At 39.9% G+C, this 21,135-nt stretch overlaps 1 protein-coding gene across 3 annotated transcripts in view; it reads left to right on the top strand.

Annotated features, from left to right (window-relative positions):
• LOC133659854 (raftlin-like) overlaps positions 1-21,135 on the top strand; it is a 343,132-nt gene that overhangs the window by 241,945 nt on the left and 80,052 nt on the right. For all 3 annotated transcript variants that reach the window (XM_062062657.1, XM_062062658.1, XM_062062659.1), the window contains exon 7: positions 20,638-20,747. In XM_062062657.1, the coding sequence (XP_061918641.1) occupies positions 20,638-20,747 (110 nt within the window). The remainder of the gene's footprint in view (positions 1-20,637; positions 20,748-21,135) is intronic.

The following is a 21,135-nucleotide window of genomic DNA, read 5'->3' as shown; positions in this document are numbered from 1 at the left end:
ATGTACCCACTGTAACACACTATATCACACACTGTAACACACTATATCACACACTGTAACACACTGTAACACACTATATCACACACTGAAACACACTATATCACACACTATGTCACCCACTGTAACACACTATCACACACTGTAACACATGTACCCACTGTAACACACTATATCACACACTGTAACACACTATATCACACACTGTAACACACTGCAACACACTATCACCCACTGTAACACACTATATCACACACTGCAACTAAGGCTGCAGCTAACGATTATTTTTCTATCGATTAATCTATAGATTATTTTTTCATTTTACCGATTATTTTTTTATTCAAAATGAAGATGAAAAAATAAATGTAGGCCAGTTTTTTCAAAAGGCATGGCTTTTATTTACAAAAAAAAAGAAGTATGGCCACTCAGTCAACATTGACAACAACATGACTAAATATTCCGTAACAATGTAAACATTTAAAACTTTTAACATTTAACAAAATTAAAAGTAGCTTATTTGCTTTTTAATGTGCAAATATAAAAGTCAACATCCAGTGCAAATCTTAAAGGCCTACTGAAATGATTTTTTTTAATTTAAACGGGAATAGCAGATCCATTCTATGTGTCATACTTGATCATTTCGCGATATTGCCATATTTTTGCTGAAAGGATTTAATAGAGAAAATCGACGATAAATTTCGCAACTTTTGCTCGCTGATAAAAAAAAGCCTTGCCTGTACCGGAAGTAGCGTGACGTCACAGGAGCTAGTATTCCTCACAATTCCCCATTGTTTACAATGGAGCGAGAGAGATTCGGACCGAGAAAGTGATGATTACCCCATTAATTTGAGCGAGGATGAAAGATTCGTAGATGAGGAACGTTACAGTGAAGGACTTGAGAGGCAGCGATGGACGTATCTTTTTTCGCTCTGACCGTAACTTAGGTACAAGCTGGCTCATTGGATTCCACACTCTCTCCTTTTTTTATTGTGGATCACGGATTTGTATTTTAAACCACCTCGGATACTATATCCTCTTGAAAATGAGAGTCGAGAACGCGAAATGGACATTCAGTGCCTTTTATCTCCACGACAATACATCGGCGAAATGCTTTAGCTACGAGCTAACGTGATAGCATTGTGCTTTAACTGCATATAGAAACAAAAAAATAAAGGATATAAGGAAGGATAGATAGAAAATCAACAATACTATTAAACCGTGGACATGTAAATACACGGTTAATGCTTTCCAGGCTGGCGAAGGTTAACAATGCTGTGCTAACGACGCCATTGAAGCTAACTTAGCAACTTAGCAACGGGACCTCACAGAGCTATGCTAAAAACATTAGCTCTCCACCTACGCCAGCCAGCCCTCATCTACTCATCAACACCCGTGCTCACCTGCGTTCCAGCGATCGGCAGAAGGACGAAGGACTTCACCCGATGCGTTTGGCGGCCCGGAGACGTAGGAAGTCAAGGTGAGGTCGGCGGCTAGCGCGGCTAGCGCGGCTAGCGCGGCTAGCGCTCCAACAAAGTCCTCCTGGTTGTGTTGCTGTAGTCCACTGCTAATACACCGATCCCACCTACAACTGTCTTCTTTGCAGCCTTCATTGTTCATTAAACAAATTGCAAAAGATGTCCAAAATACTGTGGAATTATGAAATGAAAACAGAGCTTTTTGTATAGGATTCTACGGGTACCATAACTTCCGTTACTCTGACTTCGTCACGCGCATACGTCATCATACCGCGACGTTTCAGCCGGATATTTCCCGGGAAGTTTTAAAAGTCACTTTATAAGTTAACCCGGCCGTATTGGCATGTGTTGCAATGTTAAGATTTCATCATTGATATATAAACTATCAGACTGCGTGGTCGGTAGTAGTAGGTTTCAGTAGGCCTTTAATATTCTGCAATAGTATAAGCATTTCAAAAGTAAAAGTATTGCTTATTTTGCTTTAAAATGTGCAAAAATAAAGATAAACATCCTATAAAAAAAAGTGCAAAACGAAATATTCTGTAACAACAGTGTAAACATTTCTACAAAAGTGAAAGTATTGTTTATTTGCTAAAATGTGCAAAAATAAAGATAAACATCCAATACAAAAAAGTGCCAATCTAAATATTCTGGAGCACTGTAAACATTAAGTATTGCTTTTAAAATGTGCAAAATAAACATTCAGTCCAACACAGGACACAATAACCAATTCTACTCATTCCAGTGAGTGACTAACAGTTGTAATGAAGAAAGTTTAGCATGTCTACATGCTCTGCTTCTTTTCTTGTTTACAATATTCCCAGCAGCTGAAAATAGGCGCTCAGAAGGGGTTGATGTGGCTGGAACTGAGAGGTAATTAGCCTTCACCTCAAGCCGGGACTGCGAGCGAGCTGAGCTGCAGTTTAAGTTTCTAGAAGGTCAACGGGCTCATAGTGATGTTACTACTAGTTGACTGGGAGGTGTTTATTATCATTTGGGGAGAGTCCGCTGCCTGATGCTCACCTGCTAAACACCTATCTGCTCCACGCTGAAGCGCTGACTACATGCGCTCTGAATACGCACTGCTGATTGGCTGGTAACGTTTTGAATACGCACTGCTGATTGGCTGATAATGCTTTGTGTGTACCAATCAGATGGTTGTGTGGGTGGGACAATGCTGCTTGCTGAGACAGAAGCAGAAGGAGCAAAGCAGCTTGTTAAGACTTTAGCTTTAGCTTAGAAACTTGTTAGGTACACCCCCGTACCGAACCGAAAGCCCCGTACTGAAACGGTTCAATACAAAACACGTACCGTTACACCCCTAGCAGATACAAATGACACATTCATGTTTTTGTGTAATGATGACAACGTATGCTCACACGGACGATTGACTAGTTGATGGTTGGTTTTCTTTTCAAATGTTCGTCCATAGCAGTTGTGCTGCTATGATAGGCCATTTACGCTCGACACAGTGTGCATACAACAACATTATTAGGCCGTTTATTGAAATACTCCCACACTTTTGACCACTTTTGGTGTGATTTTTCCCCCCTCGCTCGCACCGCTCGCATCGTCTGCTTTGATCGTCTGCTTTGCGCTTCGCCATGACGGTACTGTGACGTAATTATGCGACGCGTCGACGCACAAAAACAGCGTCGACGTATTTACGTAACCGATGACGTCGACTACGTCGACGCGTCGTTTCAGCCTTAACTGCAACACACTATCACACACTGTAACACACTATATCACACACTGTAACACACTCCAACACACTATCATATGCTGTAACACACTATATCACGCACTGTAACACACTGCCACACACTATCACCCACTGTAACACACTATATCACACACTGTAACACACTATCACACACTGTAACACACTGTATCACACACTGTAACACACTCCAACACACTATCATATACTGTAACACACTATATCACACACTGTAACACACTGCAACACACTATCACCCACTGTAACACACTATATCACGCACTGTAACACACTGCCACACACTATCACCCACTGTAACACACTATATCACACACTGTAACACACTCCAACACACTATCATATACTGTAACACACTATATCACACACTGTAACACACTGCAACACACTATCACACACTATGTCACACACTGTAACACACTATATCACACACTGTAACACACTGCAACACACTATCAGACACTGTCACACACTATCACACACTAACAAACTATCACACACTGTAACACTATCACACACTGTCACAAACTATCACACACTGTCACACAATGTAACACACTATTACACACTGTAACACACGCTGTAACAAACTATCACAAAATTGTAACACACTAACAAATTATCACACACTAACACATTGTAACACACTGTCACACATTGTAACACAATTTAAGACATTATCACACACTATATCACACACTGTAACACACTGCAACACACTATCACACACTTTAACACACTGTATTAACCACTGTAACACACTGTAACACACTATATCACACACTGTAACACATTATATCACACACTGTAACACACTATGTCACCCACTGTAACACATTGTAACACACTAACAAATTATCACACACTAACACATTGTACCACACTGTCACACATTGTAACACAATTTAAGACATTATCACACACTATATCACACACTGTAACACACTCCAACACACTATCATATACTGTAACACACTATATCACACACTGTAACACACTGCAACACACTATCACACACTATGTCACACACTGTAACACACTATCACACACTGTAACACACTGCAACACACTATCAGACACGGTCACACACTATCACACACTAACAAACTATCACACACTGTAACACTATCACACACTGTCACAAACTATCACACACTGTCACACAATGTAACACACTATTACACACTGTAACACGCGCTGTAACAAACTATCACAAAATTGTAACACACTAACAAATTATCACACACTAACACATTGTAACACACTGTCACACATTGTAACACAATTTAAGACATTATCACACACTATATCACACACTGTAACACACTGCAACACACTATCACACACTTTAACACACTGTATTAACCACTGTAACACACTGTAACACACTATCACACACTATATCACACACTGTAACACACTATATCACACACTGTAACACACTATATCACACACTGTAACACACTATGTCACCCACTGTAACACATTGTAACACACTAACAAATTATCACACACTAACACATTGTACCACACTGTCACACATTGTAACACAATTTAAGACATTATCACACACTATATCACACACTGTAACACACTGCAACACACTATCACACACTATGTCACACACTGTAACACACTATATCACACACTGTAACACACTGCAACACACTATCAGACACTGTCACACACTATCACACACTAACAAACTATCACACACTGTAACACTATCACACACTGTCACAAACTATCACACACTGTCACACAATGTAACACACTATTACACACTGTAACACGCGCTGTAACAAACTATCACAAAATTGTAACACACTAACAAATTATCACACACTAACACATTGTAACACACTGTCACACATTGTAACACAATTTAAGACATTATCACACTCTATATCACACACTGTAACACACTGCAACACACTATCACACACTTTAACACACTGTATTAACCACTGTAACACACTGTAACACACTATCACACACTGTAACACACTGTAACACACTATATCACACTGTAACACATTTTATCACACACTGTAACACACTATGTCACCCACTGTAACACATTGTAACACACTAACAAATTATCACACACTAACACATTGTACCACACTGTCACACATTGTAACACAATTTAAGACATTATCACACACTATATCACACACTGTAACACACACCAACACACTATCATATACTGTAACACACTATATCACACACTGTAACACACTGCAACACACTATCACACACTATGTCACACACTGTAACACACTATCACACACTGTAACACACTGCAACACACTATCAGACACGGTCACACACTATCACACACTAACAAACTATCACACACTGTAACACTATCACACACTGTCACAAACTATCACACACTGTCACACAATATAACACACTATTACACACTGTAACACGCGCTGTAACAAACTATCACAAAATTGTAACACACTAACAAATTATCACACACTAACACATTGTAACACACTGTCACACATTGTAACACAATTTAAGACATTATCACACACTATATCACACACTGTAACACACTGCAACACACTATCACACACTTTAACACACTGTATTAACCACTGTAACACACTGTAACACACTATCACACACTATATCACACACTATATCACACACTGTAACACACTATATCACACACTGTAACACACTATGTCACCCACTGTAACACATTGTAACACACTAACAAATTATCACACACTAACACATTGTACCACACTGGCACACATTGTAACACAATTTAAGACATTATCACACACTATCACACACTGTAACACACTGCAACACACTATCACACACTATGTCACACACTGTAACACACTATATCACACACTGTAACACACTGCAACACACTATCAGACACTGTCACACACTATCACACACTAACAAACTATCACACACTGTAACACTATCACACACTGTCACAAACTATCACACACTGTCACACAATGTAACACACTATCACACACTGTAACACACTATATCACACACTGTAACACACTATATCACACACTGTAACACACTACGTCACCCACTGTAACACATTGTAACACACTAACAAATTATCACACACTAACACATTGTACCACACTGTCACACATTGTAACACAATTTAAGACATTATCACACACTATATCACACACTGTAACACACTCCAACACACTATCATATACCGTAACACACTATATCACACACTGCAACACACTATCACACACTATGTCACACACTGTAACACACTATATCACACACTGCAACACACTATCAGACACTGTCACACACTATCACACACTAACAAACTATCACACACTGTAACACTATCACACACTGTCACAAACTATCACACACTGTCACACAATGTAACACACTATTACACACTGTAACACGCGCTGTAACAAACTATCACAAAATTGTAACACACTAACAAATTATCACACACTAACACATTGTAACACACTGTCACACATTGTAACACAATTTAAGACATTATCACACACTGTAACACACTGCAACACACTATCACACACTTTAACACACTGTATTAACCACTGTAACACACTGTAACACACTATCACACACTGTAACACACTGTAACACACTATATCACACACTGTAACACACTATATCACACACTGTAACACACTATGTCACCCACTGTAACACATTGTAACACACTAACAAATTATCACACACTAACACATTGTACCACACTGTCACACATTGTAACACAATTTAAGACATTATCACACACTATATCACACACTGTAACACACTGCCACTAGGGTTGGGTATCGAGTATCGAGTATCGATTGGAACCGGGACTAACTTTCCGATTCTCCCGGAATAGTTCAAAAGTTAAAATTTCGATTCCTATTTTCGATACCAGTCCGCCGACCGGAAAAAAATATGTCAGCCGAACCGGGATAAAAATATGTCAGCCGAACCGGGAAAAAAATATGTTCGCCGAACCGGAAGAAGAAGCCGCTGAACACCAACGAAGAAGCGCCCACCGCCGGAAGTGTTAGCATAGCCGAGCGAGTCAGTCAAGCTCAAGCATGGATAGCGGGCGTCGGCGGTCGAAAGTGTGGTTTTACTTTACAAAAAAAAAATGAAATAACCGCGAAATAACAGAGCTCCATGTCCATCAAGAAACGAGTGGAGAGAGAGCTGCAGATGTACCAGGACGTTCCACCGATACTTATGTCTGACGACCCTGCTGCATGGTGGTGGAACCAACAAAAGAATTATCCTTTGCTGTCAGATCTAGCTTTCTCCTATTTATGCGTTCAAGCTTCTTCCACACCCAGCGAACGTGTATTTTCCACAGCAGGAGACACTATCTGTCCAGAACGCTCACGCATCCTGCCTGAGAAGGCGGATATGGTCATTTTCCTAAACAAGAAGTGTCTCTGATTTTATACTGTACCTGCTGCTAATCTGGACTGGGTTTTGCAAGTTGTTTCTTATTGTTTATTTGCTTTTCTGCACCAGGTTAGCCCATCAGTGGGAGCACGGTAACATTTTTAAGTACCTGCAGCATCATACACTTGTGAGTGTAAATGTGTTTTCATGAGGTTTCCTGCAGCATCATACACTTGTGAGTGTAAATGTGTTTTCATGAGGTTTTCAAAAATAAAGCTCTCTTGAGGAAAGTGTACCCCTGGGAAAATGTATTCATAATTTATAATATTTATATTCAAGTTCATAGATTTTATATTAATATTCTAGTTGAAAACAGCCCTGTGAGGAATTTATAGTAAAGTTCATAAAAAGTTAATAGAATTAAAATTGATGGAGAATGTCAGACTATTTCATTCAGAAAGACTGTAGGTTAGCTAGCTCATTTAAAATATCCTAAACTTTTTTTGACCCTGCCTCTTAAAAGAACCGAATCGAGAATTGTCAAGAATCGGAATCAAAACAAAGAATCGGAATCGGAATCGTTCGTATTCAAACAATACCCAACCCTAACTGCAACACACTATCACACACTGTAACACACTGTATTAACCACTGTAACACACTGTATTAACCACTGTAACACACTGTAACACACTATATTACACACTGTAACACACTATATCACACACTGTAACACACTATCACACACTGAAACACACTGTAACACACTATATCACACACTGTAACACACTATATCACACACTGCAACACACTATCACACACTGAAACACACTATATCACACACTGTAACACACTATATCACCCACTGTAACACACTATCACACACTGTAACACATGTACCCACTGTAACACACTATATCACACACTGTAACACACTATATCACCCACTGTAACACACTATATCACACACTGTAACACACTGCAACACACTATCACCCAATGTAACACACTATATCACACACTGCCACACGTTATCACACACTGTAACACACTATATCACACACTGTAACACACTCCAACACACTATCATATACTGTAACACACTATATCTCGCACTGTAACACACTGCAACACACTATCACCCACTGTAACACACTATATCACACACTATCATATACTGTAACACACTACATCTCGCACTGTAACACACTGCAACACACTATCACCCACTGTAACACACTATATCACACACTATCATATACTGTAACACACTATATCTCGCACTGTAACACACTACAACACACTATCACCCATTGTAACACACTATATCACACACTGTAACACACTATCACACACTGTAACACAATTTAAGACATTATCACACACTATATCACACACTGCAACACACTATCACACACTAACACACTATATCACACACTGTAACACACTATCACACACACTATCACACACTGTAACACAATTTAAGACATTATCACACACTATATCACACACTGCAACACACTATATCACACACTGTAACACACGCACGCACACACACACGCGCGTGACGTGTTGTCGGCCTGTGTGAAATATAGATGAGCTGTCATATGTGGTCCGTGGGCGGCCATGTTGAAAGTGACGGACATGACCTGCTTGAGGGTCACATGGTCTTCCAGTGCAGGAAATGAATATTTCATGTCTCATGTGTAGAAAGAGCTACCGACATCAAACTGTGACTTTGATGATTGACCTTGACGGGACATCAACATTTGCTTTTTTTTAAATGTCGCACATTTCCTGGCAGAATAGTTCATAAGGATGTTCAACTTGTGCGGACTTTGTCAGAGACGCAGGATGTGTGTCGCCTCCATGTCACCCAGTCATGCTCAGCAGACCGGAAGATGTGCCTCTACGGCTGCTGGCTATTTTTGTTTTCCACGCTAGCAAAATGACGGAAACAGACGCCGGCAATAAGAGAACAAAACATGAGTCACGGGAAAATTAATCAAAGTGTATTTATATAGCCCTTAATCACGAGTGTCTCAAAGGGCTGTCGAGTGGATCTAGTTAATAGTGTGAGAGTCCAGTCCATAGTGGATCTAGTTAATACTGTGAGAGTCCAGTCCATAGTGGATCTAGTTAATAGTGTGAGAGTCCAGTCCATAGTGGATCTAGTTAATAGTGTGAGAGTCCAGTCCATCGTGGATCTAATATAATAGTGTGAGAGTCCAGTCCATAGTGGATCTAGTTAATAGTGTGAGAGTCCAGTCCATAGTGGATCTAACATAATAGTGTGAGAGTCCAGTCCATAGTGGATCTAACATAATAGTGAGAGTCCAGTCCATAGTGGGTCTAACATAATAGTGTGAGAGTCCAGTCCATAGTGGATCTAACATAATAGTGTGAGAGTCCAGTCCATAGTGGATCTAACATAATAGTGTGAGAGTCCAGTCCATAGTGGAACTAGTTAATAGTGTGAGAGTCCAGTCCATAGTGGATCTAACATAATAGTGTGAGAGTCCAGTCCATAGTGGATCTATCATAATAGTGTGAGAGTCCAGTCCATAGTGGATCTAGTTAATAGTGTAAGAGTCCAGCCCATAGTGGATCTAACATAATAGTGTGAGAGTCCAGTCCATAGTGGATCTAACATAATAGTGTGTGAGTCCAGTCCATAGTGGATCTAGTTAATAGTGTGAGAGTCCAGTCCATAGTGGCTCTAGTTAATAGTGTGAGAGTCCAGTCCATAGTGGATCTAACATAATAGTGTGAGAGTCCAGTCCATAGTGGATCTAATATAATAGTGTGAGAGTCCAGTCCATAGTGGATCTAACATAATAGTGTGAGAGTCCAGTCCATAGTGGATCTATCATAATAGTGTGAGAGTCCAGTCCATAGTGGATCTATCATAATAGTGTGAGAGTCCAGTCCATAGTGGATCTATCATAATAGTGTGAGAGTCCAGTCCATAGTGGATCTAGTTAATAGTGTGAGAGTCCAGTCCATAGTGAATCTAACATAATAGTGTGTGAGTCCAGTCCATAGTGGATCTAGTTAATAGTGTGAGAGTCCAGTCCATAGTGGATCTAGTTAATAGTGTGAGAGTCCAGTCCATAGTGGATCTAACATAATAGTGTGAGAGTCCAGTCCATAGTGGATCTAACATAATAGTGTGAGTGTCCAGTCCATAGTGGATCTAGTTAATAGTGTGAGAGTCCAGTCCATAGTGGATCTAGTTAATAGTGTGAGAGTCCAGTCCATAGTGGATCTAACATAATAGTGTGAGAGTCCAGTCCATAGTGGATCCATCATAATAGTGTGAGAGTCCAGTCCATAGTGGACCTAACATAATGGTGTGAGAGTCCAGTCCATAGTGGATCTAACATAATAGTGTGAGAGTCCAGTCCATTGTGGATCTAACATAATAGTGAGAGTCCAGTCCATAGTGGATCTAGTTAATAATGTGAGAGTCCAGTCCATAGTGGATCTAACATAATAGTGTGAGAGTCCAGTCCATATTGGATCTAACATAATAGTGAGAGTCCAGTCCATAGTGGATCTAACATAATAGTGTGAGAGTCCAGTCCATAGTGGATCTAACATAATAGTGTGAGTGTCCAGTCCATAGTGGATCTAGTTAATAGTGTGAGAGTCCAGTCCATAGTGGATCTAACACAATAGTGTGAGAGTCCAGTCCATAGTGGATCTAGTTAATAGTGTGAGAGTCCAGTCCATAGTGGATCTAGTTAATAGTGTGAGAGTCCAGTCCATAGTGGATCTAACATAATAGTGTGAGAGTCCAGTCCATAGTGGGGCCAGCAGGAGATCATCTTGAGTGGAGACAGGTCAGCAGAGCAGAGACGTCCCCAACTGATGCACAGATGAGTGGTCCACCCCAGGTCCCGACTTTGAACAGCTAGCGCATCATCTGCGGTCACCTAATAACCTCTCCACGCAGGAGAGGGGGCAGAGCAGAAAAGAGACGGCAGATCAACTGGTCTAAAAGGGGGTCTACTTAAAGGCTAGTGTATACACATGACTTTTAATATGGGACTTAAATGCTTCTACTGAGGTAGATGGGAAGGTTGATCGGTCTGTATTGACTACCCATAATGCAATGCACTGACAATCGAATTACAGTCGTGTTTTGACGTTTGTACCTCTTTTGGTGTGTTTTTTTATGCATATTCTACGTATTTTTGGGCTTAAATTGGGCATTTTTTAAGTATAAAAATGGTCTAACGAACCAAATATGTCAATACTACCGTCACGAATTGGCATGGTGAAAACCTGCCCCAAGTGGAGGAGTTCAAGTACCTCAGGGTCTTGTCCAAGAGGTAGGGAAGAGTGGATTGTGAGGTCGACAGGCGGATCGGTGCGGCGTCTTCAGTAATGCGGACGCTGTATCGATCCGTTGTGGTGAAGAAGGAGCTGAGCCGGAAGGCAAAGCTCTCAATTTACCGGTCGATCTACGTTCCCATCCTCACCTATGGTCATGAGCTTTGGGTTATGACCGAAAGGACAAGATCACGGGTACAAGCGGTCAAAATGAGTTTCCTCCGCCGGGTGGCGGGGCTCCCCTTAGAGATAGGGTGTCATCCGGGGGGAGCTCAAAGTAAAGCCGCTGCTCCTCCACATGGAGAGGAGCCAGATGAGGTGGTTCGGGCATCTGGTCAGGATGCCACCCGAACGCCTCCCTAGGGAGGTGTTTAGAGCACGTCCGACCGGTAGGAGGCCACGGGGAAGACCCAGGACACGTTGGGAATTCCTCGGGATCCCCCGGTAAGAGCTGGACGAAGTGGCTGGGGAGAGGGAAGTCTGGGCTTCCCTGCTTAGGCTGCTGCCCCCGCGACCCAACCTAGGATAAGCGGAAGAAGATGGATGGAGATGTTTGCGGTGCATGAAGCTCTCGAAAAAGACATGCAGTTGCGTAAAGCCAACAAGGCGGCATATAAAGGTGCTTTATTGGGATTGGCCGCACCAAACAGGCAGGTGTGTACAATCAGCGCTCCTAGCAACAAGTAGGTAAGCAAAGGAGCGTTAAACACAGGACAACGAAAACAAGACTGACCTGCAGCGACAGGTCATGACAGCTACATTATTTTTATCATTGGCCACCAAGTGATACCAAACCAATCAGAGTCGTGGTGTTACCACCCTACTCAGTGGCCTAGTGGTTAGAGTGTCCGCCCTGAGATCGGTAGGTTGTGAGTTCAAATCCCGGCCGAGTCATACCAAAGACTATAAAAATGGGACCCATTACCTCCCTGCTTGGCACTCAGCATCAAGGGTTGGAATTAAGGGTTAAATCACCAAAAATCACCAAAAATGATTCCCGGGCGCGGCCACCGCTGCTGCCCACTGCTCCCCTCACCTCCCAGGCGTTGACCAAGGGGATGGGTCAAATGCAGAGGACAAATTTCACCACACCTAGTGTGTGTGTGACAATCATTGGTACTTTAACTTTACTCATTTAAATTAAGGGAGTGTAATAGTGACTATATGACTGTTATTTTAATTTCTAGAGGGCTCTCTAATGTAAAATATGTATTTCATCATCATCATCAGCCGTTGTCAGTCCACTGCTGGACGAAAGCCTCAGCATGTTTCTGCCATAGTGAACGATCTCTCTTGGCGTACTCTTCATGCTGGTTATTAGCCTACACCTTCCACGCTGGCTTGGTGCGGGTTGGAAGGGGTATTTTATATCAGAGATCCTTCTCCTAGACTAATTGCCTTACTGGGCTGTTGAACTTAGTCTGTCCTGTTGGTTGTCCGCGCCCCAATTACCCAGGGACCCGCTCAGCTTTGTGGCGCTGACCGCCCGCCAGTCACAAGAGAAGGTGCAAACGGTTCTTTGTGTGCATTTTATAGACGTTAGTTGGGACTCACTAACCCCACACAGAACCTCCCATCTCATGCCTGGATGTAGTTTAACGTCATACCCAGGACGTATGTATTTAGAAGACTGTAAACCGTTTTTTTCTATGCTCTAACTACGAAAATATTCCAACTTTGTGAAAATCCATTTGCCGCAATCAGGCCCCGGAACCAATTAGCAGCAACAGCATGCGTGCCTTCCATCTCTTAAAATATTAATTTTAATGTCCATGCAACACAAAACTGACATGTTGGAGAGAGCAAATCAGCCACAACATTAGGTACACCCGCGATAAGATGCAACATGAGGGCGGTGGTCTTACGCCGTGGCGGCCGACGTCGTTCAGTCTGGAAGGTTTGAAAGGAGCGAGGGGGGCGGGGCCACGGGATGTTTTCAACCCACTCCAAGCGCCTTAATTGGGTTTTGCAGGGAGAGAGGGAAGTGTATCAATCCCTCTACCTTTTGTCCATCTGCCTTTTTTTTCTTTTCTTCTGTCCTCCTTCCTGTCGCTGGAGCTACAGACCTAACCGCCCTCCACCCAGCCCCCCCTCCCAACGCTATTATTGGGGTGGAGTAATGAAATGTGGAGTGTCTTGTGTTGCGTCTGGACTCCGGCAAACTGTATTAGTGTGTAAATGGTATGGTCGTAATGAGAAAGCACTCAGACCCGACTGGAAGTGTTTGCGTGTGTGTGTGTGTGTGTGTGTGTGTGTGTGTGTGTGTGTGTGTGTGTGTGTGTGTGTGTGTGTGTGTGTGTGTGTGTGTGTGTGTGTGTGTGTGTGTGTGTGTGTGTGTGTGTGTGTGTGTGTGTGTGTGTGTGTGTGTGTGTGTGTGTGTGTGTGTGTCAGACAGGGTGGGGGTCAATGAGGCCAACAGTGGTTTTCTGTCTGGGATGCAAGTCGCACAACAAGAAGCGATGCAGGAAATTACAAAATAAGTGCATTATTATTATGGGCTGGCAAATGATTAATTATTTTAATTAATTCATCACATTTTGGAATTTGGAGTCATTATGATTAATCACAGGTGACAGTGTTTCCCATAAACTGCCAAGATACCTGTGGTGGTGGGGGCGTGGTCACCATGACATCATTGAGTAATTTGCATAATTTACTACAATGATTAGATTTTCTCTAAAAAGGCTCAAAAAATGTATACTTACTAATTAATAAAGCAGTTTTGTTTTAAACGTCCATCCATCCATCCATTTTACAATATAATTACAACACTTTATGTACATATTTATATACAGATTTGAACAATAAGTTATTCACTGAAATATATTTATTAATTGTGGTTCTTACAAAAAATATATCTTATAAAATATAAAAGCTAAAATGTCTCTTAAAGCTCTGCCTCTTTAATTAGTGCATACTAAATAATTTAACTTTAGCCTACTACTACAACCATATTATTTACCAGCAACATAAAGTGAAACAGAGGCAGAGGTGTCCTGCCACAGTCAGTAAAAAATAAACAGAAAACAGTAGTGGTGGTAGATAGACACAGAGCTTCATCAAACATCTGATCCACTGAACAAAGAGCTCCAAAAATCTTGAACTTTAGACTGCCATCAGTTTTACTCCCTACACTTAACCATGTGTTTCCTACTGCCTGCAGACTTTGCACCCTTTGTTATATACACATGTTGTGTTTCTAATATAAATACATTTAATAAAGTCAAATACAAATAAGGCAACAAGAGAAGTATCCTACACTTCTCTTTTGTAAAGTAAATCTGAACAGCCCATATGGGCATCTACATCAACTATATGATTTGCCTGAGAAGCTGGAGAGGACAAAAAATAAATAATAATAATAATAATAATAATAATTTTTAAATTTTTTAAATTTATTATTATTTTTTTTAAATTAATTTTATTTGTGGCGGACGTAATTCTTTCGTGGCGGGCCGCCACAAATAAATGAATGTGTGGGAAACCCTGAGTGATTACCAAAAATTCCGGACTATAAGCTACTACTTTTTTTTTCCCCCCTACGCTTTGACCCCTGCGGTTATTTATGGATTTTTCTTCGCTGATGGTCATAATACAAATAGTTTGAAAAAAATATATATATATATACATATGCAAATACACTGAATAGGTGTGGTATTGATTGTGTTATGGCGCCATCTTTTGGACGAGTTCACTCACTGTAGGCGCCGCAGTGCTGCCCAGCCCAACCGGAAGTAGAAGTGTCGTTCCTGTCATGATCCGCTGCCGGATCATGTTTTAGTTTTTGACTCCCTCAGAGTCACTCAGTCTGGTTTTCTTGTTTGATGTAAGCAGTGTTGGAACTAACGCGTTACAAAATAACGCATTACTGTAACGCCGTTATTTTTGGCGGTAACTAGTAGTCTAGCGCGTTATTTTTTATATTCAGTAACTCAGTTACCGGAAGTAGAAATGTCGTTCCTGTCATGATCCGCTGCCCGGATCGTTTTTGTTTAGTTTTTGACTCCCTCAGTTCCTGTTTTGAGCACCCCTGGGTTTGTGTTTTAGTTTCCATGACGGCAGATTGTTTTCACCTGTCTCTGATTAGTGTTCAGGGACGCTCACCTGCTCCTGGGCACTAATCAGAGAGCTACTTATTCCCTGCTTTTCGCCACACTCGGTCTGGTTTTCTTGTTTGATCTAAGCAACAAGTTACGTTTGTGTATATCTTGCTTCTGGTGCATATGCCCGTTTATCTTTTGATTCCTGTGCTAAGTTTCGCCTTAGCCCCCCATGCTATCGGCACGCTTGTTTGTATTTTTTAATAATTTATGAGAATAAATCCTCGTCTTACCTGCACCTTGTCTCCGGAGTTCCTGATGCATCTTGGGAGAACGATCCGCTCATAAACCTGCGACCCAAGCGTAACAGTTCCGTGTTCTATCTGTCCATAACATTTCTGCTTGACATGAGTTTTCATTCATCACTCCCAGCAACGTTTGTACGTTTTACAATATAACTAAACCAATTCTTACTTACTAAAATGTCCCATGTGTGATGTCTGTAGGAGTGTTTTCATGCTTATTTGTACGTGTTATTGTAATATAATCAAGCTTGCGTTGTTAGCATCAATATGCAAACACGTTTACCGGTGTCTGTGTTAGTATTATTAACTTACAATGGCATTATTTTTGTATTGTTTCAGTTTCACAAATTCGACGATTAGATTCAGAGTCGATTCTCGATACAAACCGATTCTGGCAATGTATAATTTGGTCCAATAATTGCAATGAAACTTTTTCAAAACAGGTTACAGGTTAGAAAAGTTCCTTCTTGCTACGTTGAGATGGCCTAAAAGCGTATTTCTTAATGAACTATTCTGGAACAAGTTTTTTTTTTTTTTTTTAACTATTATCGATTTGTTTACCGTATTTTCCAAACTATAAGGTGCTCTTAAAATCCCTGTATTTTCTCAAAACTCGACAGTGCGCCTTTTAACCCGGTGCGCCTAATGTACGGAATCATTCTGGTTTTGCTTACCGACCTCGAAGCTATTTTATTTGGTACATGGTGTAATGATAAGTGTGACCAGTAGATGGCAGTCACACAAAAGAGATACGTGTAGACTGCAGTATGATGGCAATATGACTCAAGTAAACAATACCAACATTTTATATGTTCCATTGAAAATATAGAACATTACACACGGCGCTCAAAAATCTATCAAAATGTTTTAGTACGACTTTGGTAAGCTATGAAGCCACACCGCTTGATGTGCTTCAAAATAGGAGTATTATTATGGTGTGTGTATAAGGTAAGACATATTATCTGGCGTTTTGTTTCGCAATATTATGCAAAAGCAACTTTTCTTACCTTCTGGTACCTGCTGATCTGTATTTGGGATCTGCATAAATCTTGAAAAATTGCACGCGTCCGCCTTTGTACTCGATAAACTTCTTCTTTTTCTCTATCTTCTTGTTATGGGACATTCATCCTCTGCTGTTGCCATTTCTAATATAAAGTAGTGTAAAGTTCTTACTTATATCTGTCAGTAAACTCACCATGAAAGAGCTAAAACATACCGGTGTAGTGAGTTTACATTATTCACCCAAAGAACTTTAGTTATTAGAGAGTTCCAGTCGGACGGTTTTTCACGGGACATATTTCCGGTGTTGTTGTCTCCGTTATTGATGGAAGTAAAGTCTGAATGTCATTAAAACAGTTAGCGCCATCTTTTGACACTTCTTCCACTCCCGTCCTTGCACGCTACACAGCTACAACAAAGATGACGGGGAGAAGACGCTGTCGAATGTGAGCCACGTAAATAAGACCGCCCACAAAACGGCGCTTTCGGAAGCGACTGACAGAAAGCGGCTTGAAGATGATCTGTAAAACATCATCTATACAACATTTTGAGCAAAGAACCACCATTGCATGTTATGTACACCACAAGGAAGTCTGTTACATTTAGAAAAAAAAAAAAAAAAAAGACTCCTTTAATGCGCCCTATAATCCGGTGCGCCTTGTATATGAAAAAAGATAACAAATAGACCATTCATCTGCAGTGCGCCCTATGGTCTGGAAAATACGGTAATTTATGAATCAACTTACAATCGGAATGAATAAGAATCATTTTTTGTGCACCCTCACCCCTGGCGTTGACTTATTTTGGATAATTAAAAGTTATTGTCTATTTATTCACATTAGATAAAATACTTACATTATTATTAGCATTGTTATCATTATTATTAGTGCTTATTTTGGTTTCAAAATAATGCTGACAAATACTTGACAATATATATTCCACAATGTATTATCAGCCCAGCCCTGCCAGTACACTGCAAAATGTCAGTGTTCAAAAACAAGAAAAAAAATACAAAAATGAGGGGTATTTTACTTGAACTAAGTAAAATTATCTGCCAATAGAACAAGAAAATTCGGCTTGTCAAGACTTTCCAAAACAAGTCAAATTAGATAACCTCAATTAACCCAAACACACCTTAAAATAAGTATATTCTCACTAATAACAAGTGCACTTTTCTTGGTAGAAAAAAAAAAGTGAGACCTTTTTGCTCAATATGTTGAAAAATATTCTTTTTTTTTTTTTTTTTTTAATGTCCTGCCCAGCTTCTCAGGCAAATCATATAGTAGATGTATATGCCCATATCGGCTGTTCAGATTTACTTTACAAAAGAGAAGTGTAGGATACTTCTCTTGTTGCCTTATTTGTATTTTGACTTTATTAAATGTATTTATATTATCATTTGGTGCAGCCGGGCCGGAGCAGGAGAGGATAGAAAGAGAAAAAAAGGAAGACAGAGGGGGGAATTGTGGGGACAAGAAGGGGATTAGACAGAGAGACAACAACAGCAAACACAACAACAACAACAGAGCAACATCAGCAAATACGACATGTAAAAATATGATGGTAAAAGTAATAGCAAATAAGCAGTTAGCGAAAATAAAAAATAATACAGAAATGATAATGAGCATTATTACACTAAAAATGGAGCAATATGAATACCAATAGAAATAGTGCTATTGATAATAAACAATACCAACACTTTACCTTTATTAATATTCTTAAATGAAGTAAATGCTAGTGCCATTATCTTGACATCATGATTTATTTTTTTTCATGCTTGAAGTAAGAAATGATTACTTTAAAAAAGTAGTTTTATACTTGTGAGTGTTGATGCCACAGCTTTGCATCAGTTGATATTCTAGTTTCAAGCATGTTTTACTCAATATAGGTCATCAAATCTCAGCAACAAGCTGTAATATCTTACTGAGATCATTCAGGACCAAAACCCTTAAAACAAGTAATACACTCTAACACAGGGGTCACCAACGCGGTGCCCGCGGGCACCAGGTAGCCCGTAAGGACCAGATGAGTAGCCCGCCGGCCTGTTCTAAAAATAGCTCAAATAGCAGCACTTACCAGTGAGCTGCCTCTATTTTTTAAATTGTATTTATTTACTAGCAAGCTGGTCTCGCTTTGCCCGAAATTTTTAATTCTAAGAGAGACAAGACTCAAATAGAATTTAAAAATCCAAGAAAATATTTTAAAGACTTGGTCTTCACTTGTTTAAATAAATCCATTATTTTTTTTACTTTGCTTCCTATAACTTTCAGAAAGACAATTTTAGAGAAAAAATACAACCTTAAAAATGATTTTAGGATTTTTAAACACATACCTTTTTACCATTTAAATTCCTTCCTCTTCTTTCCTGACAATTTAAATCAATGTTCAAGTAAAAAAAAAATTTTTACTGTAAAGAATAATACATAAATTTAAATTTAATTCTTCATTTTAGCTTCTGTTTTTTCGACTAAGAATATTTGTGAAATATTTCTTCAAACTTATTATGATTAAAATTCAAAAAAATGATTCTGGCAAATCTAGAAAATCTGTAGAATCAAATTTAAATCTTGTTTCAAAGTCTTTTGAATTTCTTTTAAAAATTTTGTTCTGGAAAATCTAGAAGAAATAATGATTTGTCTTTGTTAGAAATATAGCTTGGTCCAATTTGTTACATATTCTAACAAAGTGTAGATTGGATTTTAACCTATTTAAAACATGTCATCAAAATTCTAAAAATGTATCTTAATCAGGAAAAATTACGAATGATGTTCCATAAATTCTTTTTTTAAGTTTTTCTCTTCTTTTTTTCGGTTGAATTTTGAATTTTAAAGAGTCGAAATTGAAGATAAACTACGTTTCAAAATTTAACTGTCATTTTTTTCGTATTTTCTCCTCTTTTAAACCGTTCAATTAAGTGTAAATATCATTAATTATTAATAATAACATAGAGTTAAAGGTAAATTGAGCAAATTGGCTATTTCTGGCAATTTATTTAAGTGTGTATCAAACTGGTAGCCCTTCGCATTAATCAGTACCCAAGAAGTAGCTCTTGGTTTCAAAAAGGTTGGTGACCCTTGCTCTAACATAAAACCTGCTTAGTGAGAAGAATTATCTTATCAGACAGAAAATAAGCAAATATCACCCTTATTTGAGATATTTAATCTTTCTTAGATTTCAGTTTTTGCAGTGTAGTCTTGTAGAACGTCTTCCAAGAGTATTGGGACATGTTCCAGCTGCAAACACTCCACATGTCCTCACTCCCTGGAAGCGTCTCAATACTCCTCGTAGGATTTTATCATGTCTACTTGTTTTCATGGCCGCCTTCCCGTTCACAGATTCGCTCCCCAAGTTGGTGGAGAGTGTCTTCGTGTTCCAGGAGGCCAGCGAAGACGAGGCCAACACCAACTACGACGCCATCGTGGTGGAGCAGTGGACCATCATTGATGTGAGTGGACAACCATTTTTGTTTATTTTTTTTTAACAGGTCTGAAGTTCCCAGGGTTCAAATTTATCAACTGGAACTTTTTTTGTTGCCCTCCTGCTGGTTTTAAAATAGTATTTGTCCGGGGGAGATGAATGGTTGCCGTTAAAAACCTACAAAATTGACACGGATGAGTATCTGTGTGTGTGTGTGTGTGTGTGTGTGTGTGTGTGTGTGTGTGTGTGTGTGTGTGTGTGTGTGTGTGTGTGTGTGTGTGTGTGTGTGTGTGTGTGTGTGTGTGTGTGTGTGTGTGTGTGTGTGTGTGTGTGTGTGTGTGTGTGTGTGTGTGTGTGTGTGTGTGTGTGTGTGTGTGTGTGTGTGTGTGTGATCAGCCGTAAACAAGCTCTTATCT

The sequence above is a fragment of the Entelurus aequoreus genome, linkage group LG11 (assembly GCF_033978785.1).
Source record: "Entelurus aequoreus isolate RoL-2023_Sb linkage group LG11, RoL_Eaeq_v1.1, whole genome shotgun sequence".
Taxonomy (NCBI): Eukaryota; Metazoa; Chordata; class Actinopteri; order Syngnathiformes; family Syngnathidae; genus Entelurus; species Entelurus aequoreus.
Note: the sequence above shows the minus strand (reverse complement) of the source record. Positions and strands in the feature narration are given on the sequence as shown.